The following is a 27,454-nucleotide window of genomic DNA, read 5'->3' on the forward strand; positions in this document are numbered from 1 at the left end:
ATATTGCAGACGAGAAAGTAGACAATATTGGCATTGGAAATGATATAGGTTCAGTCAATTCAACAAGGTTGCAAATAGACTGAATCAGCCTAAGAAAAGCAAACAAGAGTAGAATTTCCTGTGACTAACAGGAAATAGAACGTGGTGCAGGATCAATATTGAGGTATGGTTTTATTTTCACCATCTTTATGTTAGTAACACGAGACAGCCTCTTTAACTAGGTCATTTTAAATTATTCCACATGAAAATAAAATGTATTTAAAGAATTCATGTTTTTAAAACAAAGTAAGATCTGTTGCATATTACACATCATAGATGACAAGAGTCCACATTACCTGTTAAAAAGAAAAATGGTTCTTCCCCCAAATTCTTTTTGTTCTTTCAGGATAGCTGGTATCTTGTTGCATGAGCTGCAAATGTTGTACTGCACAAAATGTTTTGACTCATAATGATCACATTACATTAGAATGGTGTGTTTTGCATCTTCAGTCATGTCTGCTGCTTACGCTATAATTTGCTTATATGGGTCAGATTAAAGACGTAGAACATTTCTTTTTCAGAACATCTTCACAAAGTAAGTACAATTACATTTTCCACATCTTTTGTATGGTGAAACAAGTTGCAAAGAAATAAAACTGGCATAAACAAAATAACAGGAACTGTGAAAATTATAAAAGAACAGATTTATATTATATCGCATCCAAATGATTTGAAAAAGTACTCCCTCTAAAGAATTATAAATGAAATAAAACTTGTGCCATGTTCTGATCATTTCAAGTTTGTTTTAATATTGTGCACCAGTGAAATGTACTCCTGTATCTTGCATTGAACTCCTCTCAATGAACATCAAGGGGAAGGTTCAAGTACAACTTTCCAAGCATCTTCTAAGGCAACAAAATCAATGCCATTCTGAAATACAACCGCCAAAGAAGCTACAGCACAGAATATTTACAATCCAAAGCTTCAATCGGATGCTGCTGTATGTTTATGCAACCATACAAAGATTTAGTTCACCTTATAATCAGGGTTCCAGATCTGATCACAACTTGTACATTGACAGATTTTCATTACTTTTCTAAATCTCCACGAGTGCAGGCAGGATCAATTGCTAATATTACAGTAATTACAACATAAAATACAACTGCACAATTAACCTACATGGTTAATTTGATACAAAACAAGTATTAAATGTACGAGTACTAGTGGTTTTACATAGTACCTCACTAGTTATAAAGGAAAAAAATCCTTTAATTGGTGGAGGCCTAACATAATTAAAATGCTGCACATTACAGGTATATTGTCCTGGAATAAATACAAGAAATCTGGTAAACGTTTCAGCACAGATGATTACAGTGGGATAGGAAATCATACATTTAACATGTGAGCAGTACCATTTAATTATACAAATTGGAAAATGAACTTGATAGATGCTTGTAGCTCCATACAGCACAAAAGGAAAAGAAGAGGACCATCTTCCTTAAAGATGAATGTCAATTCCTGAGACAAAATTCCCCAAAAGCTGTTTTGTGCTATCAGTTGAAATATCATGTGGAGGGATGAGAACTGGGCACCTAGATAACACAGGTAAAAAGATCATAATGGCTTTTTTTTTTTCGATGGGTCTACTGGAAAGGGGAAAGCTTTAACTCCCATTTCAACGAAGTCAAAAATCTTATTTTATCTGACATCCAGATATGTGGTTAGTGTTAAAGAACTTCAAAAGCTCAAATACACTTCTTGGTACATTAACATGGGTATTTCTGTACATAAATCAGGACACTGCTATACAATACCTGTAGATGCTAGGTATTACTCTTTATTGTACAACTATATGAACATAAGCTGTGACAAGGCTCAATATACTTACCTGTACATGTGGAAATAATATCACAATTATTTAAAGCTAATTCACAACAAGCCATACAGACCTGGGTTTTACAATTCAGAATCACAATGTATATAACCTTATTGCGACGGAAATTTCTAACCGTTTAATTTATTTGGGTATGAGGACATGGGGTCAGTGACCAAACTCACACACATTAGCAATAATACCAGTACATTCGAGAGTGAACTGTACATCACACAAAAAAAACTTCCCTGATCCCATAATTACAATTTCTCTTTACAACTTTAGCTCATTTGCAATTTTGGATGCAATGTTCTTGAATGCTATAGATGTTCCAGATATTCGCTTAAAGCGAACACCATTTAGAGACAAACGTGGCAGCTTGCAGACCTCCATTTCCCATTGAACCAAGTTGTCCTGCCGAGCATCTCCATGAACGCAGAACAAAAGGAACCTTTCTCTTTGCTCATAGTCACAGTTGTTAGCGTCCAGCACCTTTCGAATCTCTCGCATCATATCATTGGGATCCATTGAACTGGTTGTCTTCATGCTCCATGTGAACCTCAAAGATCTTGGTTTTGCATCTTTGTTGTCATCCCTTTCTCTGTCCTTTGCTTCTCCTGCCATACTTCTGAAAATAAAGATAGACCATGCAGTCATTCAAGATTAGAGAAACTATATTTAGTTTCTTTGGCTCCTTTTATAGCCATGAATCCATCATATTTCAAAATCCATTTAAGGTGTTGTAAATTCAACGCAAATCTCAGAAACTACTTGTGATTTCTTAATGAGGTATTTTTGCATCATCTACACGATCAGCAATTTCTAGTTAAAGCAATACCTTTTAATTTAAATAATTTCTAGCTAACACATTTGAGATTGTTTAGCTGTCTTCCAAACTTCTTTTCTCCAAATTTCTCATTAAAAAACCTGATACCATATAGCTTGGGCAAAAATATTGAATGGTACTGCAGTTTACCTGTGAATAGACTAAAGATTAATATTTCAATCATTTCTATTACCTGTAGTAGATGATTTAATATTAGTTTTTGAAATCTGGTACTGCTACTCATGGTCTTTGCTAGAGTAACGTCAAATTTAGATTTATCGGAGGATACACCTCTACAGCACATTTAAGAATTCACTAAAAATTAATTTAGTATTGTAGAGACATTAGACTGATACTGGAAATAAATCAGTAAAATAGATTAGTTTTACTGAAGTCCTGTATTGCAACTACTGGCAGTTTATTTTTCCAATTTACTTTTAAAACTATAGTTCATTTTGGTCTAATCTTGAGATTACATAACAAATAAATGGCTTCCAGCTTCAGCATGCATAAAAGGACAATTAACAAGCAAACATACAGAGAAAATCTGTTTTTCATTGTTTTTAAACTCCTTCCCAAAATGTTCTATACTTTATCCACATAATTCTTCCTGAGAGGGAAGATTCAGGAAATGGGTACACATTCTTAAATGATGAAAGAGTGAATCAGCATGATCCTCATAATCAGCAATATGGTAATTATTTTATAGCATTTCCTAGGCTTCAATGAAGAACTAAGATCTTTTTAACTCACCTTCTACTATCTGGGTGAATTGTACCACACTATGAAAATGGAAACATTAATTGACTAATCATAATCACTCTCCATTAACCTACAACAGACCCCCAACCCACCATCCACCCAGGTAGGAAGTGAGGAAAACACAAGTTTAAAACGTCGGGAATGATCATTATTATCCACTCACACCTGCTGTAATGTTATGTATCCACTTTTCTAATGTTGTATTTTGAACTGTTATTCTTTGAAAAAGACTACTTTCCATTTCTTAGTGCTAGACCAGCTTTGCCTCATGAAAATGATTGCCAACATTTATGGGAGTGTGGACAGAATGTCTAGCATATAATAGATAAAATAATTTTAAATATATCTATGAACAATTTACTATGAAGAGAGGGGGAGAAAGAGAGAGCAAGAGAGCAAGACTTATTCCAGTTCTCAGTGTCCAACTGGAGTGACATGTCAGGAATATAAAATCAATAACTAATTGGATTTGATGCAAGAATTATAATACCAAAATGTGATTAATTTGCATTGTAAATATGGCAGAAAACCTCAATGGAGAAGATGATAGCAAAGATGCAAATTTTCAGTGTTCTCAAGGCATACGGTTGAGTGTTGCAAATCATCCAAATTAATGCACATTCTCTTCCTCACCATAAATGTCACAATTTTAAGAGGAATGATTAATGGAGTGCACCATAAATGCACATTATTTTTCCAGCAGTTTCTGCATCAAAGTAATGAGAATATCTCCAAACTCTTTTAGGATTTTATAGATGTATATAAGTCATATTTTACAAATTAATGTTTCCATTCTCCATGATATTTCAGTTCCGTGTGCAGGTGAAAAATTCTGTATTAAGTAATCTTTCTATATTCACTGAAAGCCAATCATAAGGTAAACGTATTCCAGGCAAATGTGTCTTTCGTTGAGTTCTTTGAACCAGAAGGGAGAAATCCTGATTTTAATTTTGAAGCTGAAATGAATTGTAGACTAATCCAATTGCTGGAAACATGAGAAAACCATTAATAGTTTTCATTAGGGAGTCCATCTCATTCTAAGTTTGTGGTGATTAAAAGAAAAGTTACTTCTTGAACCAAGGATAATATTTTGTTTCAATGAGAAGTCTGTAACAAGAACTACAAAATCATTCTGCTGTATTCCACCTGACTAAAATAAAGAGATAACGCTATCGGAATGTCTAAAAATCAACCAACAGCCTAGAGAATTTATGATGAAAACTGGGATAGCAAGATAAAATCTGACATTGTAATAGGAATTAAAACCAAAGGTAAAGTTGCCCTAGTGCTACCAGACCACAGAGCTGCTCTCTCTTATTAGAGAGAAATGACTAATGGTGGTTTAACCTGAGGTTTACCATGCTTCAGGCAAGGAGACAAGTTGAGAAGGAGGATTTTGCATGGTAACCCCAGAGTATATTTTCAGCTCATATCATATCAGTGATCTAACTCATATATTGAAGGAGCTTTGTTTTGCACTTCAATTGAGGATACTCCAGAGTGAAATCTACTGCTGTACTCGACTCTGAATTCCTCCTATTGGAGGTAAAATTTATTCATCTGCATAAAAATACAGCACGCTCCAAAACTAAACGGCAGCAATTTGAAGCTAAGACAGAAACTCGGCAGTCATCCAGCTGTTTAGAACTGCACTCACCTGATGTCATTCATAACTGTCTAGCCATAGCCTGAGAATCACCTGCAGTGAAGTATCTTCCTAGTCTCTCTGGCATATTCCCAAGGAACTATACCTGACTCTATACTATTTCCCACCTACAGTCAGTCTTGTAGTGAGCACATCACATTCCATTTGTATGCTGAGGATACCTCACTACCACCATTCATAACATTGCCACTGTCCCAAAATTGTCTGATCGGATAAGCAGAGATTTCTTTCAAGTCAATATTGGAAAGACCAGAGTGAGCCATCATCTTCAGGCACTGCCAGAATCTCCATCTCCTAACCACTGATTTCACTTAACTCCCAATTCTGTGTCTGCATAAGACTCTACAACCTTGGTTTCATATTTAACCCAGAGGTGAGTTTCCAATCATACAGCCATTTTGTTATTAAGACTACTTACTGCCACCTCCATAACATCACCCAACTCTACTCATCACAGTACAACTATTGCTGAGATCTTCGTGTACTCTAAAACCTGGCCATTTCAATGCAATTACTACTCAGCTTCCCAGTTTCAAACTCCATAAACTTTAGCTTCATTTGAAACTCTTCTGTCCAAGTGTGAACTTACACCAAACCTGGTTTACCCATCACCCATGTGTTCTCTGACTTACAATGACTCTGGATTAATCAATGCCTCTATTTTAAAACTGTTTATTCATACTTTCAAATGATGTGACACGGTCCTCTTTCTGTAACCTCTTTCATTCCTATTAAGCCTTCGATCATCTACCCTAATCTCGCTTTATATACTTAAATATCAAATTCTGTTTGATATGACTTCTGTGGCATGCTTTGGGCTTTTAATATATGGAAGGTCCAATATAAATACGAACGGTGGTTCTTGGTGGTGCTGTTGGTGGATAGGAAAGTGAACATAGCCTCCATTTTCATCCTTCAAAATTAATTTCAAGTTTATGTTCAAATTATATGAATACCATATGTGTTTGTACATTGTTACTCAAGTCTGAGCATTACAACTTCAATGGCCTATTACTTTACTGATTTGATTTTTTTTTAGGTTGACCAAATGCAGTTTTGATGAAATAAAGTATTTTGGAAATATTTTTCAGATTGGATAGGAAAATTGGTTGAATCATAGATTTTCTCCTAAGCTTTTTTGCATTATATCAATTGCCCTTTAAAGTGTTAACAATCATAGTTACACATATAAACATCAAGACAATATTACCATCAGCACCTCACCTTGCAGTGTCAGCTCTGCCACTGCCTTCAACTTCACTTAGGCCCCTCAAAAGCAATCAGAATTAAGGTTCAGTGCAAATAGAGGAAACAAGATAACAAGTTAGAAATATGAAAAATGAAGAGGTTAAGAGAACCTGGACTTTCATTAAATGACAGTGAAACAATTGTACAACCTTAAAAACATAAACAGGATAAATAGTTCTGAATAAGGTCAAGTTATAGATGGTTTTGCAAGGAACAAAATGTTGTAAGCTCTTATTTTATAACTGAGTTCAAAATAAATACAGGAAAAAAAGTGGCAAGCAAAATTATATTTCCAGCTTTTCAATTTAACACTAATTTGATAATGTAACTAGGCAACTTAATCTTGGCTCTTGAGGGCTTAAAAACAAAATGACGAAGTAAAATACAATTTATTCCAAGAAACGAAATGCATTGTAAATACAAAAACAAACAATTAACTGTTCAAATGTTATCTTGAAACTTCTGTCAAGGTATTTACTAGTACTATATTATTGACAGTCAGATGTGAATTATCCAGACACCCAGCTAATGTCCAGGGATCCCAGTTTGAATCCCACCATGGCAGATGGTGGAATTTGAATTCAATAACTATCTGGTCTTTTCTTAATTAAGAGTCTGATGATGACCATGAATCCATCGTTGATTGTTGGTAAAATCCATCTGGTTCACTAATGTCCTATAGGGGAAGGAAATTGCTACCACTACCTGGTCTGGCCTACAAGTGACTCCAGACCCACAGCAGTATGCTTGACTCTTAACTGTCCTCGGCAATTAGGGATGGGCATTAAATGCTGGCTTGGTGAGCGACGCCCTCATCCCATGAATGAACAAAAACAAACTAGAAATCTGGAGTTAACTCAGCGTTATTTAATTCAGTGTAAACACTGTCGACAGTAATCTCAGTACTTCAACTAATTTTCCTTTTTAACTGTATGTCAAGAATGTGCAGATTCACTGTTTTTCTCTGTGGTGCATTTCTGGAGCAGGATGACTACTAAAAATCAGAGACTACACTCCAAAATAACTCAATGAAGGTTTACATCATGATAATTTTGTCAAAAAAAGTATTTCAATGGACTTTGAATTATACTTATGTGGCCCAAATATTTGGTCATAGCGTTCAGTCTGAGGAAGGTTGAAAGCAGTGAAAATGAAAAAAGAACACACAAAGGTGGGGACAGCAGAGGGTGCAAAGAGATATGCTCATTCACATTTTCTTAACCCAATTCTGTCACATCATACTGTAATTATGCCGTACATTTAATGGTAGTGTTTGGGGAAAAGGGTTGTTGAGAAAAGCAAAGCTGGATCATCTGACTGCCTTCATTTGCAGAGTTTTGTCTTTTGTGACAAAACAAAATACGTTCACATGAATGAGTTTTGAAATGAAAGAAAATCAAGTAATGTAGGATAATTCAGAGGAAAGTAAAAAGTGAGGTCTGCAGATGCTGGAGATCAGAGCTGAAAATGTGTTGCTGGTTAAAGCGCAGCAGGTCAGGCAGCATCCAAGGAACAGGAAATTCGACATTTCGGGCATAAGCCCTTCATCAGGAAAAATAAGACAAGACATGGTTGTACAAACAGTTATTACTCTGATTATTTTTGACTTAAAATCAAAATATACATCTACTCTATCCCATTATAATTCTTATGTATTTGCTCGTGGAAGGGGGAGTGTCACCATCAAGACCAGCATTTACTACTTATCTCTCATTGTCCTTGAGGTGGTGGTGATGACCTACCTTCTTGAGCTGCTGCAGCCTGTGTAGCGTAGATACACCCACAGATTTTGGGTAGGGAGCTGCAGGATTTTCAACCAGCTATTATCTACTTATTATCAAGAAAATGACCGCTTTTGGGAGGTTAACATATCAGATCCAGTTTATAAATTATTCAGACATTGGTCGGCAAGTGTCTTCGCTTCAGTTAGCGATTCAACTTTTATAAATAGCAGTTGGAAAATTTTCCATTTACAATAGAGAATACTCATTGAAAATTCTGACATATTAAATAACCCCTTCCAGGAAATGTTTTAAATATCTAATCATCGAGACTGACTATAATTTCTCATCTTTCCAATTGATTATGGCCTCCTCGTTGGAGCAAGCCTTTTGTTCAGTTATACTCAAAGTGCAAATTTCCTAAATGTGCCAAAGATAGTCCCAGAGAGTGAAGACCATTGCTCTGGCTCTAGATTCTGGGTGAAATCCAGTGGGACACTCACATCTGGTAGGTGCAGGTACCCATGTCCCCATCACATCATTTAGGTTGAGAAAGTTTATAAACCCCTCTTGCTTGAAAGGCTAAGTATACTAGTGACTGTTATAAAGCTACAGAACGAACATTTATCTTGGCCTGTCAACTGGCAATCAGCCTGAGAACAATGATAGAAGAATTCTAAAAGTGTGAACATATGGTAATACCCACACTTCTGACTTCTATTATCCTTTGAACAATGAACCATGAACATTTTACTTCGGGTAAAAGAAAATAATCAAAGTTTGCTGTTGCCTTTTGAGGACAAGCTGAAGGTTGATACAAGAGAAGAAGTGTTGGTTGACACCTGAACAATCCTGACAAACATTGGTCATCTGCACTCTCAGCTCGCGTTAATGTCAGAATAAACTAGGATACAAGAAGTTTATTAGCAAAAAAAAATGGAAAGGGAAATATAATGCCACTCACTTCAACCCTTAAATTGAAGCTTGTTCAAAAGGTCTTCCAATTATGCAAGTTTGACTACTGCATCCAGACTCAAAACATTTGGATTTTTTTTCATTTTAAAACAACATTCCTTCTAAATCTGATCTTTTGACAGATAAATCTATGCATAGAACCATCCATTCTCAACCAAAGACTGAAATGGTTTATGGAAATACAAAGGAATGATCTTAAAAGGGCTAAAATGAAAGAACTCAAAATAGGCTAGGACACTGAATAGAAGCTACAAAGTATTTTTGACCTGATACCACTCACACAATAAGGGGGTAATTCTGTTCTCTGTTGTTTGGAACCAACTTAGTCAAGGGGAAAATTACAACATCATAACATTCATAGTAAATAATGAAGTGAAATCACAGAATTCAGTCAACTGTGAAGCTGTGTTATAATCTTCATCAATATTTTTACTGCATATTAAACAGGGTTTGAAAAGATTTGTAAATGTTTCAAATCTACCATTTAGCAATACTCTTGTATATTTATTTCACTGAAATGACAAATAATAACATTATCAAAATTTATCTATTTCCCTCAAAATGCTACTCTTCAATATAATCATCTGAAAACACAGCATTAGTTTCCCACTGTTGCAAAAGTATCAGACTGATGGTATGACATCCAACATTGGGTGAGCAACAACTTATCATAATGTTGAGCAGAGTGAAACTACTGTCTCCAGTCCCATCACAAATTCTACTCAATAACTACCAATTCCACCCCTTTCTCTGAAAATCCTAGGTTGATTGACACTTTTTGTAAATTGGGGTCATGTTTGACTCTGAGGTGAGTTTGCGATCAGAGACATAACCCTGTGCCATCTCTGAAAATGCCTAATTGCACCTCTTGTAGCATGGTCAGAATCATCTGCTGCTGAAACCCTCATCATGCCTTTGCTGTCTCTACATTTGGCTATTTTAATGCACTCCATTGCATAAGCATGTGCCTTCTAGGATTAAAAAAAGCTGGAAAATGTGATTCATGTAATATGCCATCTATTAAAATCGCTGAAATCTCCAATGATAGGCAAATAAAACATCATACAACACAAGGTTCTAACCCTGCTCAGCAAGCACAAATTAAGGCACACTGAATAGAAGCAAGGAATATTTGGTAGAGACTCCATGACAATGGTGTTAGTCTAGTGGGTATTACTGTCAGTCTATCAATACAGAAACTCGGGCAATAATCTGGGGCCTGGGTGGAATCTGTCATTCAATAAAACATACCTGGAATTAAGAATCCACCTACGATGGTGGTCAATTGTTGGGAAAAACCCATCTGGTTCATTAGTGTTTTTCAGGGAAGGAAATCTGCCATCCTCACCTGGTCTGGCCAATATGTAACTCCAGGCCCACAGCAACGTGGTTAACTCTGAAATGGCCAAGCAAGCCACTCATTGTATCAATCATTATGAAGTCTCAACAAAGAAATGGATCACTTTGCATTGGCCTAGGCATCAGAATAGACGATGACAAAAACAGCCCTGATGGTCCTGTCCTATACTGGGATACAACTTCCTCATAATACGTGATAAAATTCTACTGGCCTCCTCAAATACATGCTGCCATGCTAGCCTTTTGCTTTGTATGCACCAGAACACCCAGATCCTTCCACATCTCACAGCTCTGTAATCTCTCACCATTTAGATAAAGTACTTTTAAAACATTTTCTGTCAAAATGGACAGTTTCACATTTTCTTCCATTTGCTAGATCTTTGTCCACTCACGTAATCTATATCCCTTTGTAACATTCTTATGCTCTCTCCACAACTTAATTTTGTATCTGTGTGTTATCAACAAATTTTGCAACCATAGTTTCTGTCTCTTTATCGATATAAACTATAAGCAATTGAGGCATCAACACTGATTTCAGTAACACACTATTCAGTCAAAATCCTAAAAAGATCAATTTATTCCTACATTCTACTTCCTGTTAGCCAGCTAAATTTTCTATCAAGTCAAATATGTTATACCTACATCATGAGATTCTGCAATAATCTTTGAAGGCATTTTGTCAAATACCCCTGGAAACGTATATTCAGTGGTTCCCTTTTAACTACATATTTCTTCAAAGTGGTACAATGGATTAGTTAAACATGATCTCTCCTTGGGCAAAACCATGTTGACACTGCCTGTTTTCCTTCTACTTAGTAGTATTGGACAAGAACGAGAGATCAAAGTTTTGGGCTAATGGGTGGCAGATTTAAAACAGAGATGAAGAAGCCACTTCTGCCAAAGAAAGAATCTGGAATTCACCACCTCAGAGTGCAGTGGACAGTAGGATACTGAAGAAATTTAAGGAGGAGATATATAGACTTTTCATTAGTGACAGGTTAAAGGGTTACACAGGGAGTGGATAGAAAGTAGAGTTGAGGCTAAGATGCGATCAGGCATGATCATAACAAAAAGGCAGAGCACGGTCGAGGGGCTGAATTACCTACTCCTGCTCTCAGTTCTTATCCAAGTGTCTTGCTACGACCTTTTAATAATTGCTTCTAACATTTTTCCTATGTCAGATGTTAAGTTAACTGGCCTAGTTAAGCTTTGTGTCTCCCTTCCCTTTGTGAATATGGAAGTTACATTTGCTATCTTTCAACCTTATGGAACCTTGCCTGAATCTAGGGAGTTCTGGAAAAACTAGTAGCCAAAGTTCATACATGCAACACTGCTCATTGCAAACTCAATGTTTGCATGTACACGTTTGAAGTTGTGTTAATTTTATTCCCATTCTATGAGAACAGATATACTCAAAGAAGAACTGCAAGTATAAAATATTATATGGTTGAATTAATTGTAAAAGTCTTTACATTACAGCCCAAAGTTTATGATACTTGTCAGAGCACAATACTGAAGACACCAAGGGGAGGATTTTGCATTTTGGGTTAGGGTACTCACATTGGGTCAAACACAGCCTTTAACTCCAATACTCTTGCTGGGAGCAGTCAACAGAGTGTAACTTTATCTGAATTAGCTGGCAGCAATCAGCAGATGCTGTCATGGTTCCATGAGAATATGGTGTACAGGGGTATGGAAGCTGGAAGGATGATGAGAGGTCCTTCAGATTATAAGGAGCTGAATCCTGATGGTGCAGTTAAGGGAGAGGGGGCTGCCGTTTCCTGAGGTGCCCTCTCAGATTCTGAAAAAGTGAAGAAAATGGCCACCGCTATGGGCAATCATTAGGAGGACAATTCCCTCCATTGGATTGGTCATTCCAGTAAACCATCAAGTTAGCCTCAGAATCATGTACACATCACTCTAAAGGAAGGATGTGAATGTACCTGAGAGAATGTAGAGGTTCTAAACAGTAATTCCAGAATAAGTGAAGAAGTTGGGGCTGTTTTCCTTGGAGGGGGAAGGCAAAAAGGAGATTTGATAGAAGATTTTGCAATCATAAAGGGACTAATAGATGGGGACTAATGTTCCCTTATATAAAATAATCAAATGCAAGAGACACAGATAAAAGTAAATTACAAAAGCAGCAAAAGTAATGAGAGGGAAAGACTCTCTCATATAGCAAGTAGTAAGGGTCTGGAAGGCACTGTCTGGAAATGTGGTGAAGGCAGATTCAGTTGAAGCATTCAAGAGAGCCTTAGATGCTTATTTAAATAGAAACAGTGTCCAGGGTTATAAGGTAAAGGCTGGAGACTGCATTTAATCATAACGTTCTTTCAGAGAGAGACAAGTACAATGAGCCAAACGGCTCCTACGCTGTAATGATTATGTGATTCAGTTCCCATCTACATTTACAGCAGCATGTACACAGGCCAGTGTACTCCAGTAACCAATGCCATTCCTCAGGATTACACTGGATGGTGAAGCAGGCTGAATGGTCTCATTCTGCTCCTATTTCTTATGTTCGAATAAACATTAACTACGAGTTTTTCAAGACCTCCAACTAGTGGGGCATCACCGTCAGATATCTTCTTACTGGTTGCCTACAAGCATTAACTTGTTGGCAACTCTGGACAATTAATATCTTGATAACTTAAAAGGTATTTGTAGTCTTCTTACTGCCATCCCAATCATGATCAGCCAATTCAGAATAAGATCAAATCAAGGAACATGGTGGTTTGCTTTGTGAAAGTAGGTTAGAAAAGCCACCTTACATTTTAATGATCATATTATGAATTTTACAAGATTGATAAGTTTTCAATCAGCACTGCCTTGGTTATTATGTGGCAGATTGGATGCTCGATTCATTAGCTGAAAATGTGTTGCTGGTTAAAGCACAGCAGGTTAGGCAGCATCCAAGGAACAGGAAATTCGACGTTTCGGGCCAGAGCCCTTCATCAGGATTCATTATTAAACTTGCAAAGATCAGGAGGTTTTACAATCAAAGGGTGATCTGCTCCACCAGATTATCATCCAAATTCTAACCTGGAATACTCATGGTTCCCTCAAATAATAAGGTTTCTGATGAAATAATGAATTTGAGCAGCCTTACTATCTGGACCGTTCAAGATTATTAAAGCAGACTGTGCAAATTTATAATGACACGGAAATGCAAATGAGTGAGATGCTTTAGTTCCTGAAAGTTGAGAAGTAGAGGATACAAAAGCAAGCAAAAACTTAATGTCAGCTTGATGCAAAGCATTGGTTGGAGCTTTGTTTGAAGTTTTGGGTATTCCATTTTAGGAAGGCTATAAAGCAGAGGTAAACTGCACTATAAATTGATTTTTATATCTCCAAATACAGGAAGATCATTTTAAAAATATAGATATGAAAATTCTGTGGGGGTTTGTCCACTAAAGTTCATAAAGCTACAGAGATTGTGTTAGAAGAGTTTTAAAAAGGATAGTAGTAGTATATATTTCACTTGAGAATGAAATGTTAACAGTAGCAACAAATATGAAAAGAAAACTGAAGCAGAGACCAGAAAAAAAATTTTGTGCTACTCAGTGTCTTCACCTGAATTTTTTATTCTAGTTACATGAATCAAAACAAATCTTCATTGAGAAGGAGAAACAAAATACCCATTCTTATTCATCGCGCTTACTCTCAAGTATAATGATAGATGAATGATTCAATTACCGCAAGTCACCACCAAGGGAGCTATTGTTAACAGTTTATAACTAAGACAGTGAACCTGCTATAAAATATTCTTTATGTAAATAAGAGAGGGACATTGGGCTGTTTGGGGGGGGGAGTTAATACACTTTTTATTACTTCTACTCAAAACGCAAAAGATCATTGAACATTTCGAATCACTCAGTATCTTACCTGCGGGCAAATTTGGACGTGATCTTGCTTATTATACCAGTGGAAGTTCCTCTTCGAGCTTGTGAGAGGGCACCAGTATCATGTGACAACGTTGGTGAAGCTGGTGGTCCATTGTACGTGGCAGTTCGTCGTTCTCGTAACTGCCCACCGTGAAAAGTGCTTCGGCTGGAGCTTCCTCGAGGGAAGTGGGTTCGATCTGGAGTGGTAGTGCTAATACTGTGTGCAGAAGGAGAAGCAGCAGGGACCCTTTGGGCTGCAGTGCTGAGTACAGAAACAAAAGTCAAAACATAAATTGTAATTCGTTATGAATTCCTAAAAGCTTCTCTCTCAGTTTCTGCAATGTGAGAAGAGTATATTATTCAGAATGTAGATTTTAAACACATTCTTCAAGGTAAGGCAAAAATTGAGTACAACTTCGTTTAGATTAAATCTATGCAAACAGACAAATTTACAACAGAACCTAATAAGTGCATGATATAGGGATTGTTGCTCAACTGAATTAAATAAAATTAAACTTCTTTCTATAAGTAAAGTACAAGAGTACAGAAAAGTAAAGCATTAGTTGCATTAACATCAAGTGAGTTGAATAGAGGCAATAAATTTGTGTTTTTAATCTATTCTCATTTCATCCCTTCCCATAACAAAAACACTTATCTATGTACAAATGTCTAGTCGCTTTCACTCAGTTCATGTTCTCAAATTGGAGAGATTTGCACAATTTCCCCCCAGTGAGAACAGCAAACTTTAGACGCTCCATAGCAGGAACTTTATAAATGTTTTGAAAAAAAATCTTCAGTTCAAATAAAATGTACTCCCAGCTGTAAATGTGAATCTGGATTTGAATTTTCTTCATCAGTATAATACCAATGAAGATTTTTGTTTTTCATATAGCTTTCCACTGAACCTCAATTTGGAGGGCAAGAGACTTTAAGAATAAATGGTCTATGTTGTAAATCTCTGGTAAAGTAAAAAATGAAACAACGAGGGAGTGGAAGAATTGTGTCAGACAGAAGTTTTCATCAGGACTTGGAAATTCTGAACTTCACACTCCATTCTTGGAACCTTGTAAATACTGACCTGGGCCGGTAACTTTCACTGCCGTCTTCAATGGAAGGGAGCGTGACCTTGATTGGATGCCCAGAGGCTGACATGGATTTCTGGTGTCGAGGACGTGCTGATGGTACTCCAGATGACACTGCAGGGCTTGCGACGGATGTGGAAGTACTGCTTGCACAAGCAGACATTTCAGTTAGGCTTATGGGTCAAGGCAAAGAGAAAGATAGAAGCCAAAATGTAACACAAAATACCTGATCAAACAAAGTGGTTCTTTGTAATCAGGGCTCTTCACGTAACGTTTGGGTTTCGCATAATTGACATGACAACAACAATGGGCAGTGTGGTGCTGGAAAAGCACTGCATCGGAGGAGCGGGTAAATCGATGTTTCAGGCAAAAGCCCTTCATCAGGAATGGGGCAGGGAGCCTCGGGGGTGGGGCTAGGGGAAAGTAGCTGAAAGTACAATAGGTGGTTGGAGGTGGGGTAAAGGTGATAGGTTGGAGGAGAGTGTGGAGTGGATAGGTGGGAAGCAAGGTGGGCAGGCAGGACAGGTCATGAAGCCGGTGCTAAGCTGGAAGGTTGGAACTGGAGTAAGGTAGGGGAGGGGAACTAAGGAAACCTGTGAAATCCACATTGATGCCATGGGGTTGGAGGGTCCTGAGGGGGAAAATGAGGCGTTCTTCCTCCAGGCATCGTGTGGTAAGGGACTTGCGATGGAGGCGGCCCTGGACCTGCATGTCCTTGGTACAGTGGGAGGGGAATTGCAGTGTTTGATCACAGGGTGGTGGGACTGGTTGGTGCAGGTGTCCTGGAGATGTTCTATGAAGCACTCTGCGAGTAGGCGCCTTGTCTCCCCAGTGTAGAGGACACCACATCGGGAGGAACGGATGTAGTAAATGACATGTGTGGAAGTGCAGATGAAACTTTGGAGGGCGTGAAAGGCTCCTTTGGGGCCTTGGACGGAGGTGAGGGGGGAAAGGTGTGGGTGCAAGCTTTGCAATTCCTGCAGTAGCAGGGGAAGGTGGGTTTTTGGGGGTTGTGGCCCTGACGAGGTAGTCACAAAGGGAACGATCTTTAAGGAAAGCGGATAGGTGTGGGGAGGGAAATATCTCTCTGGTGGTGGGGTCTGTTTGTAGATGGTGGAAATGGCAGAGGATGATGCAATGTATACAGAAAGTGAGCACTAGGGGGGTTCTGTCCTTGTTGCAGTTGGAGGTGTGGTGTTCAAGGGTGGAGGGTTGGGAAGTGGAGGAGATGCGCTGGAGGGCATCATCAAACCCACCAACTTCCACAGCTACCTGAATTACACCTTCTCTCACCCTGCCTCCTGTAAAAATGCTAACACTTATTCCCAATTCCTTCACCTCCGCTGCATCTGCTCCCAGGAGGACCAATTCCACAACAGAACACACCAGATGGCCTCCTTCTTTAAAGACTGCGATTTCCCCAGAAGATGTCAGTGTTGATGGAGATGGAGCAGTCCAAGAAGGGCAGGGAGGTGTCTGAGATAGTCCAGTTAAATTTAAGGTCAGGGTGGAATGTTGTTGGTGAAGTTGATGAACTGTTCAACCTCCTCATGGGAGAACACGGTAGTGCTGATGCAGTCATCAATGTAGCGGAGGAAAAGGTGGGGAATGGTGCCTGTGTAACTGCGGAAGGTACACAGTTCCACGTCCCCGACAAAGAGACAGGCATAGCTGAGGCCCATGCGGATGCCCATGGATACCTCTTTTATTTGGAGGAAGTGGGAGGATTCAAAGGAGAAATTAATGAGGGTGAGGACCAGTTCAGTCAAATGAATTAAGAGTGTTAGTGGAAGGGTACTGGTGGGGATGTCAGGACAGGAAGAAACGGAGGGCATGGAGGCCCTGGTCACGGCGGATGGAGGTGTACAGGGACTGGGATGTCCATGGTGAAGATGAGGCATTGGGGGCCAAGGAAACAAAGGTGTTGGAGGAGGTGGAGGGTGTGGGTGGTGCCCCGAACGTATGTGGGGAGTTGCTGGACCGGAGGGATAAGACAGTAGCGAGGTATTTGGAGATGAATTCGGTAGGTCAGGAGCAGGTTGAGATGAAGGGTCGGTCAGGGTAACCAGTCTTGTGGATCTTGGGTAGGAGGTAGAACCACGCAGAGCGAGGTTCCCGAACTTTCCATCAAGACTCTCGCCCACCTTCTAAGGACTCCTTTGCCCGCCTCCAACACACCACATCCACCTGACACCCTGCACCGGTCTGTTAACCGCCCGTGACCTCTTTATTTCCAACTGCCGCTGTGATATTGACCACCTCAACCTGTCCACCCTACTCACCCACTCCAATCTCTCATCCTCTCAAAGCGCAGCCCTCCACTCCCTCTGCTCCAATCCCAACCTCACCATCACACCGGCGGACAAAGGGGGGTGCAGTGGTAGTTTGGCGCACTGACCTCTACACCACTGAAGTCAGGCGTGAACTTGAAGACACCACCTCCTACCACCCCCTCACCTCCCATAACCAAACCATCATCTCCCAGACCGTACACAACCTCATCACCACAGGGGATCTCACTCACAGCTTCCAACCTCTCAGTTCGGGAACCGTGCACCGCCTGATTCTACCTCCTGCCCAAGATTTTTAGGCCTGACTATACCAGCCAACCCATCGTCTCAGCCTGCTCCTGTCCCACCAAATTCATTTCCACCTACCTTGATACTGTCCTATTCCCCCAGTCCAGGAACTCTCCACATACATTTGGGACTCCACCCATACCCTCCACCTCCTCCAAGACTTTTGTTTCCCTGGCCCCCAACGCCTCACCTTCACCACGGACATCCAATTCTTAAAAACGTCCATCCACCATGACAAGGGCCTCCAAGCCCTCCATTTCTTCCTCTCCCAGAGTCCCACCAGTACCTTTCCACTGACACTCTAATTCATTTGGCTGAAATGGTCCTCACCATCAATAATTTCTCCCTTGAATTCTCCCACTTCTTCCAGAGGAGAGGGGTAGCTATAGGCACCTGCATGGGCCCCAGTTATGCCTGTCTCTTTGTCAGCTGCATGGAACAGTCTATCTTCGGTAGTTACACTGGCATCATTTCCTCCGCTACATTGATGACTGCATCACTGCATGACTGCATTGTGCTCCCACGAGGAGGTTAAACGGTTCATCAACTTCACCAATACATTCCATCTCGACCTTAAATTCACCTGGACTATCTCAGATACCTCCCTGCCCTTCCTGGACCTCTCCATCTCCATCAACGGTGACCGACTTAACACGGACATCTTCTACAAACCCACTGACTCCCACAGCTACCTGGATTATACCTTCTCCCATCCTGCCTCCTGTAAAAATGCTCTCTCTTATTCCCAATTCCTCTACCTCCACCGCACCTGCTCCCAGAATGACCAGTTCCACCACAGAACACACCAGGTGGCCTCCTTTTTTAAAGACTGCAATTTCCCCTCCAGTGCATCTCATCCATTTCCTGCACCTCCGCCCTCGAACCCACCCCTCCGGAATCTCCTGGTCCTCACCTTCCACCCCACCAATCTCCGTATACCTCGCATCATCCTCTGCCATTTTCACAACCTACAAATGGACTCCACCACCAGAGATATATTGCCCTCCCCACCCCTATCCGCTTTCCGTAAAGACCATTCCCTTTGTGACTACTTCATCAGGACTACGCCCCTCAACGACCCACCCTTCCCTCCCAGCACCTTCCCCTGCCACTGCAGGAATTGTAAACCCTGTGCCGACACCTCCCCCCTCATCTCTGTCCAAGGCCCCAAAGGTGCCTTCCACATCCATCAAAGTTTCACCTGAACTTCCACGAGCCATTTATTATAACCGTTGCTCCCGATGCGGTCTCCTCTACATTGGGGAGACAGGACACCTACTCGCAAAGCACTTCAGAGAACATCTCCGGGACATCCGCAGCAATCAAACTCACCACTCCATGGTCAAGCACTTCAACTCCCCCTCCCACTCTGCCGAGGACATGCAGGTCCTGGGCCTCCTCCATCGCCACCAAACGCCTGGAGGAAGAACGCCTCATTTTCTGTCTCGGGACCCTCCAATCCCAGGGCATCAATGTGGATTTCACAAATTTCCTCATTTCCTCTTCCCACACTTTTATCCCCAGTTCCAACCTTCCAGCTCAGCACCGCCCTCATGACCTGTCCATCTTCCTTCCAACCTATCTGCTCCACCCTCCCTCCGACCTATCACCTTCACCCTCACCTTCATTCACCTACTGCACCCTCAGCTACTTCTTGCCAGCCCCAACCCCCCCCCCTCCCATTTATCTCTCCTCCCCCAAGGATCAGAGTCTCATTCCTCTTGAAGAGCTTTTGCCCGAAACATCGATTTTCCTGCTCCTCTGATGCTGCCTGACCTGCTGTGCTTTTCCAGCACCACATTCTCGACTTTAATCTCCAGCATTTGCAGTACTTACATTTGCCTAGCAATAGCAGGCAGGCTAAGTCTGGCTTACTCAGTAATTTACAGGCTAAACTTTATATTCCAGTGTAATCAAGGTTTATGGGGGAAAAGGCAGGAAAGTGGAGTTGAGGTTTTTCAGATCAGCTGAGAATTCACTGAATGGCAGAGCAGACTCAAAGGGGTGAACAGTTACACCTGCTCCTACATTTTACCAGCATATAGCTTCTTTGAGAACAAAACATACTATTTTATGGGATGTAGGCATTGCTGGCAAAGTCAGCATTTGTTGCTTGTCCCTAAATGCCCTTGAACTAACAGGCTTGCTAGATGTTTTCAGAGGGCAGTTAATTCATATTCCTGGTGACCCAAGGTCAATGCTGTGGATCCATGATTTAATCTGTGCCAGGCTTAGTAAAGACAGCAAATTTTCTTCCCTAAATAATATAAGTGAACCAGACGGATTTTTATGGCAACTGTCGCTAGTTTCACAGTCACCGTCATGGAGACAAGTTTTCAGTTCCTGATGTATTCATTGAATTTACCAGCTGTCACAGTAAAACCTGAAGCTGTGTCCCCAGAATATTAGTCTCTGGGCTGCCAATCAATTGACATTACACTAATCCACCATCTCCACCACACTGTCATAGATTGTAGGCCACTCATCTACAGGTGGGAAGAAAATATTGCCACTGCCTATATGAGTGGCCTATTTCAGCACACTATGCACCCAGAAATTTACACACCAAAACTAACCAAGCTGTTGTAAAACAGCTTGAATAGTGACACTGAACAGAAACAGATGCCACTTCAGAATTTGAAAACCTGTCCTGTTGGTGTTAGAAATCTGAAATAGAAACAGAAAATGCTGAAATACTTAGTAGGTCAGGCAACATTTGTAGAGGGACAACAGAGCCACCTTCAGAATGGTCTTGGTTCTCTAGTTGCACACCGAGAGGCAGGCATTAATTGCAGTGGCAGAGCTATATTGCCAAAATAGGGCCACCCTTCAGAATTTACTTCTATTATTGGTTCCACCAGTTGATTTAAGACCTAACAATTTTGTCAATCAAAATGAATTTAAAAAATACATGATCTGAATAGAACAAAACATACAATACCTCAAAACATTTACTGACTGCATATACCAATGTAGCTTTTAGTCCTTTCTGTTCTGTCACTACCCTTTATAACTCAGATGAAACAACTGACAGTAGTGTTTCATGTTTAAAGTCAACTGCTTTACCTCGTTCAGGACAGAGATTACATATCCTCCCACTTGTCCTGCAGCATTATTAGCAATCTTCTAAAAAATTGTCCGTTATCTCATAATGTAGTATTGCTTGAAATTCTTGTTTTTAGTTAATTTTATCAGCACCGAAAACTTCGCTACCTTCTCTGCCAAGTTTGTTTTGACAGTGCTACTTACCTTGATTAGCCCTTAAATGTCATTAGTTACATCTGTTGTGTTAATGTTTTTCTTCCATTATTTAGTACTTTTATGAATGGTACTTGCTGAATGTGGAATCAAATCATGGCTCAAGATTTCAGTTCCAAAACTCCAAAACCAAGACACAAATATAAGAAAATTGGTCTCACATGACCAGAAGAATAACTGAGCAGCATGCACTCAAAATTAAAAGTGATGATTTACAAATATTTCTTTGCTCATTGACACCTCCAAACCTACTACTACCCAGGTATATCACAGCATATTACTACCCAGGTATATCACAATATATTACCATCTCGGTATACCATAGTACACCAAACAATAGATAAACATTAGCAATGGCAAAGAATCATATGGTTTGAGACTAAATAAAACGCTTTTTCCCTCATTCACTGAAAGTAGAATTTTGGATCCATTGAAGACAGAATTTTATGGTATAGGAAGTAGTTATTTCGCATGTTATGTCTATGGTTCGACTCAAAGTGGAGTTACTCAGTCCCATTCCCCAGGTAATGGCTGCCTCATAATTGTCTAGATTTTCTTCTTCAAATTTTTTTTTACGATTCCCTACAGTGTGGAACAAGTCCACAGAGCAACCCACCCAAACCCATTCCCCTACATTTAGACTTGCACCTAACACTAAGGGCAATTTATCATGGCCAATTCACCTAAAATGCACATCAATTTATTGATTTTCCTTTTTAAAATGATTGTAGATTCTGCTTTCACCACTATCTTTGGATTTTCCATGTTAGGATTCTCATTCCACATGTCAGCTGAAATGAATGTTTTCTTAACAATCTTAATGGCTTGGACACCCTCCCTAAAGTATGGCATATAAAAGTAAACAATTCGAACATTGTTTACTCTAAGTTCGAAGGAGCAAAAAAAAACCCCAGAAAATTGTGTTAACATTATTTATGCTTCCAGGGTTTCTCTGGTTATTCTTCTAAAGATATGGCAAGCAGGTGAGAGAATACCAGTGGAAATTCACGGCCGGTTGGAGCAAGTGATGTAATAACTTTTGAAACTTCAGTGTTACCACTTTGTTTTTGCTTGATTCTCCTATTCACAAAATTCAGGATTCCACATTGCATTTAAAAAAACAAAAAAAGACAGCACAATTGTTTAGTGTTTCTCTTTTATCAACCCACTGATACTTTCATTAAAGTGAACTCCAAATACTTGTTAAACATAATGAGACTTTTTGAATTGTGAGAAGGAATTAAAAAGCCTTTAAGGTGATTTAGACAAGTTGAATTATCAGACATTTTTGGCCGATGCCATGCAATGTGGATAAGTGTGAAGATATCCACTTCAGTCGGAAGAACGGCAGAGTATTTTATTTCATTTTACAATACGACTATGGAAACCATGGCGATAGATTGGGAAATGTTGATGTAAAACAGGACTTGGGTGTGTTTACATATCAATCATTAGAAGCAAGGAACAATACAACAAGCAGTTAGAAAAGCAAATGGTATATTGGGCTTCGTTATGAGTGGGATTAAGTAGGGAAGTGCTGCAGCTGTATAGGGCCTTGGTGAGATGACATCTAGCATATTATGTGCAGTTTTGGTCTCCTTAGCTAAGAAAATATACACTTGTCCATAAAAGGAATACAAGGAAGGTTCATGAGACAGTTTTATGAGAATGATTGTTTTGTTATACAAGGAGAGATTTGTCATCTAGGCCTACCTATATTCCCAGAGTTTAGAAAAATTAGTAAGGATCTTGTTAAAAGGTTCTGACAGGGCTGGACAGACTGGATGAGGTGATGATGGTCCCTTGTTCTTGTTTGGGGTGTGGGTTGTTTGTGAAGAGAGAATGGGAGACCATTTATTTCTAAATTTCTTTACTCAGAGGGTGGAGAATCTGTGAAATTCTTTACCATACATTGAAGTCACTTAATATATTTAACAAAAAAAAATGGAATTTCTTGTCATGAATAGTATCAAGGGTTATGGGGAAAGAGGATGTTTGTGGTAACCTGCTGGATGTGCTCACTCAGCTTCTCTACCTCTTCTGTCTGCTGACTCCTCTTTAAACAAATTGGATGGCAATTCACCTAGCTTTTTTTTCTCTCAGTATCACAAACCTTTTGAATCGCACCATGTTGTTACAAATTCATTACGTGAGCAAACATGGATAGGAATATTACTTTCCCCCTTTACACCCCAGTTTACAAATGAAAAAATTAGAAAATTGCCCTATCATTTTGCAGTATGATTATGAAAACCGGAGTCTTCAGATTTATATGGAGTTGACACAAGCAGCATTTAAATATTTAGCGAGTAGAGAAACTGAGAATCAAGTCTGCTTCATGGAACAAGTATTTCAGGTATTTTCAATCATAGTGCTTCTAATTGAATATGGAAATAGTTTGCTCTTGACTACATTTCAATTACCTGCAAAGACAAAAGCAAAATGCATTTCCATTTATTTCATCAACCTTTATTCTTTTCAAAAACCACTCTTGCTAATTTTTTTTAATTTTTACTCATCTTGTGCATTCCCATAATTGTCTCATTCAATTAAATGCCCCTTGCTTTTTCTCAATAGTACGGCATTTCACTCTCATTTGCTTTTGATGAATCCAAAGCTGCTGCACCTCATTATAGCTTTTCATGAGTTCCTGCATCACTGCTACTCATCAGTTGGTTTAAGAAACAAAACACAAGGGTATTCAAGAAGGGGGCAGTCTGAACAGTCTGCTGTGTTGGGCTCTGTGCCATGCCCCACCCACCACCACCCTCCCTCCCCTCCCGGCCATCCCTAAGGGAAATTTATAACGTAAAGTAGGTAGAAGACCTAGAGTCCTTTTAAATTAAGGTTTGACAGATTTGGAGCTGAAATGAAGACATCGAAGGGAAAGGGAGCACAGGCAGCACAGCAGGCAGGGCACTCCCCTACTATGTCGGGCACACCTGCAGCCGTTACCTTGACAGCCATGGCGGTGCCCTTAAGTTCAGTGGAGCAACAGCATATACGAACTGAGTTTGCAAAACTTCGTGAAACAAAATCGAGGGAGGACTAGAACCAATTGCTGCCATGCTGACAAAGCATGAACAAGTGGGCGGCACGGTGGCACAGTGGTTAGCACTGCTGCCTCACAGCACCTGAGACCCGGGTTCAATTCCCGACTCAGGCGACTGACTGTGTGGAGTTTGCACGTTCTCCCCGTGTCTGCGTGGGTTTCCTCCGGGTGCTCCGGTTTCCTCCCACAGTCACAAAGATGTGCAGGTCAGGTGAATTGGCCAAGCTAAATTGCCCGTAGTGTTAGGTAGGGGGTAAAATGTAGGGGTATGGGTGGGTTGCGCTTCGGCGGGTCGGTGTGGACTTGTTGGGCCGAAGGGCCTGTTTCCACACTGTAAGTCTAATCTAAGTCTAATCTAAAAGAGATCCGGGCTTTGGATCAGCACGTAGAAGTGGTGGAACAGAGGATCGTGGCCTGCAGGAACAAGTAAACATCCTCAAAAATTGTGGTCGGAGGAAAATAAATCTATGGATCTTGGCCTTACTGGAGAATGAAGAAGGTGAAAAACTTGCTGATTTTCTTGAGAGGTGGCTTCCTGAGCTGCTGGGACTGGAAATCGAGTCAGGCCGGGTGAGTGTGGAACGGGCCCACTGGATCGCAATGGGCAGGTCCGGTCCAGTCCAGTCCAGCCCAGCGCCCCTGCCCGGCCCTAGTGCGACTCCAGCATTACAAAGAAAAGCATTTAATAATAGAAACAGCCAGAAGACTGGGAGGAGATCCAAGGCTTTGGCTTATGAAGGTTCAGAGATAATGCTTTTTCATGACTTTTCTGGGGCCATAATTAAGAAAAAAAAAGACCTTTGATAATGTAAAGAAAAAATTAAGAGATTTAAACATTCAACATTCTTTGAGGTACATGGAAGTACTATGTTTCAATTATGGGGGAGCTGTCTACAACTTTGACTCAGTGGAAAAAGTAAAAGGATTTTTGAAATCGCTGAAAAGATAGACTTTGGGCGAGGGGGAAGGAGGAAAAGATGCGTGCGGATAATAGCTTAATTTTTAAAAAATCTTCTCTGTCCTTGTTCTTTTGCTTTTGGGTTCTCGGGCTTTACAGGCTTAGTATTGCTCTGGTGTAAAATCCGATATGTTTTATATTATATCTGTTTGATGGTTATTAGTCATTCTATTGTTCAGTTTTGCTGGTGAGGAGTGGTTACTCCTTTGATGTAAAGATGTGTGGGGCTGAGATGTAGAGGGGGAGGGGTGGGGGTCCATTGTTAACTTGTCAGAGTCTAAATAATATGTTTTTATCATTGCTTGGGCTTGGGGCATGGTCTTAACTGAAAGGTGATTGGATGGTTGTGAGGTTGGGACTGAATGGTCCCGATGGGCAAGGGGGAAAAAAAAAATCACTGGAGATTTGTGTATTTTGTATTTATTTGTTCAAGTTAGGAGTAGAGTTTTTTTTTAGTTTTAGTAGAGTTTTTAGGAATAGTCTTTAGATTTGATAAAGTCTGTTTTTTCTTCACTCATTGCACATTGAATGGCTTCTTCCTCTTGGAGGACTGCGGGCTGTAGTGTGCAGTCATGGCTAGTGATCTATTCAGGTGATGCACGTGGAATATAAAGGGTAGCCATTCCCCCATTAAAAAGGAAAAGGTGCTCTCAAATCTTAGGAAGGAAAGGGTTGACATTGTGCTGTTGCAAGAGACACATTTGACTGACAGGGAATATTTGAAGTTGCAGCAGGGGGTACAATAGGGTGTTCTTTTCCTCCTTTAACCCCAAAAGCAGAGGAGTGGCCATACTGGCACGAAAGAACCTCCCATTTCAAGTGACAGATCAAATCAAGGATGAGTATGGACAGTTCGTCATTCTCAAGGCAGTGAAGAGTATGGCATCCTGAACGTTTACTGTCCCCCGGTGCAATTTTTAGCTGATGCAGTCTCTAAATTAGTGGCTCTTGGGGTGCGCCATACGATTATAAGAGGAGACTTTAATTGTCTCATGGACCCCTGGGGTAGACAGAATGCCAAGAGGGTTGTCGGATGCACCTTGGCAATCTAGACAATTACTGGAGTTGTGTGAGGAGTTGAGGCTAGTGGATGTGTAGAGGTGCCTTCCCGAATGGGAGGGACTTTACCTTTTACTCCAACCCATACAAATTCCACACAAGGACTGATATGTTCTTTGTTCCAGGTCGGTTTGTTTGGACTTGGTGTTGGCCTGCAGAATTGGGAGCATAACTATTTTGGACAGTATATTCAGATATTTAGACAGTATGAGGCAGTATATTTAGATATTAAGACCAAAGGTAGTGGAGTAGGCATACGGCACTGGTGCATGGATCCATTTCTGTGAATGATGGCAACTTTGTACAGTATATCACAAGGGAGTTCAAGGCTTTCTGGGACATCAATCGGTGTACAGCCAGCAATCAATGTGCTCTGGGAGACCACCAAAGCATTGTTAAGGGGTATGATTGTTTCATACTCGGCAATGAGAAGGGGACAGAGAGGAGAACAGCAGCAGATGCTTGAGGTCTAGCTGAAGGCAGCCAAATTGGCATATTATACCAGACCATCTGTGGTCAAATTGCAATGGGCCACAGCTCTCCGGGCTGCTCTGGACTCAGTGCTCACACAAGTGGTGAAAAGAGGGGTCTCCTTTGCAAAGCAAAGGTGGTTTGAACATGGGGATAAGCCAGGTAGAAACCTGGCTTAGCTGATTAGGAAGAAAAGTGCTCCACAGTCCATTGTGTCTACCAGGGAGAGAACTGGCAATGTCACTCGTGAGCTGAGGAAGATCAATACCAGATTCCGGGAGTCCTATGCAGAGTTATACCAGTCGGAGTGCTGTGGGGATGGAGAATTGAGAACAAAATCCTTTTTTCAAAACTTGGACCTCCCCGGTTTAAATGCAGATCAGGCCTCCCTCTTAAATGCACTTTGACAGTACAGGAGGTACAAGAGAGGTGTTAAGGCAGCTTCAAGGTGGTAAGGCACCCGGTCCCAATGGGTTCCCGAGTGAATTTTACAAGGAATTCATACATATATTAGCTGAACCACTGCTGGATATATATATATAGTCATTCATATAACCAGGACTGCCTTCCGCCCTTTCTTAGTGAGGCTAATATCTCCCTTATTTTAAAGAAAGGGAAAGACCCTGAGGATTGCGCACCGTATAGGCCAATCTCATTGTTGAATGTGGGTTTTAAAATTCTATCAAGGTGTTGGCTCTGAGG

The 27,454-nt window shown here is 40.3% G+C and overlaps 1 protein-coding gene across 3 annotated transcripts in view; it reads right to left on the minus strand.

Annotated features, from left to right (window-relative positions):
- Nucleotides 1-772: 772 nt before the first annotated feature.
- Nucleotides 773-27,454, minus strand: part of mark1 (MAP/microtubule affinity-regulating kinase 1) — a 203,373-nt gene continuing 176,691 nt past the window's right edge. The window contains exons 15-18 of one of the 3 annotated variants that reach the window (XM_060831445.1): nucleotides 15,372-15,518; nucleotides 14,295-14,555; nucleotides 6,331-6,375; nucleotides 773-2,480 (exon numbers count right to left, since the gene is read on the minus strand). In XM_060831445.1, coding sequence (XP_060687428.1) covers nucleotides 2,126-2,480; nucleotides 6,331-6,375; nucleotides 14,295-14,555; nucleotides 15,372-15,518 — 808 coding nt within the window. In that variant the 3' untranslated portion in view covers nucleotides 773-2,125. Of the gene's footprint in view, nucleotides 2,481-6,330; nucleotides 6,376-14,294; nucleotides 14,556-15,371; nucleotides 15,549-27,454 lie in introns of all 3 variants that reach the window. The other 2 variants (XM_060831444.1, XM_060831446.1) reach the window with 2 other exon arrangements.

Source organism: Hemiscyllium ocellatum, chromosome 10, assembly GCF_020745735.1.
Source record: "Hemiscyllium ocellatum isolate sHemOce1 chromosome 10, sHemOce1.pat.X.cur, whole genome shotgun sequence".
Taxonomy (NCBI): domain Eukaryota; kingdom Metazoa; phylum Chordata; class Chondrichthyes; order Orectolobiformes; family Hemiscylliidae; genus Hemiscyllium; species Hemiscyllium ocellatum.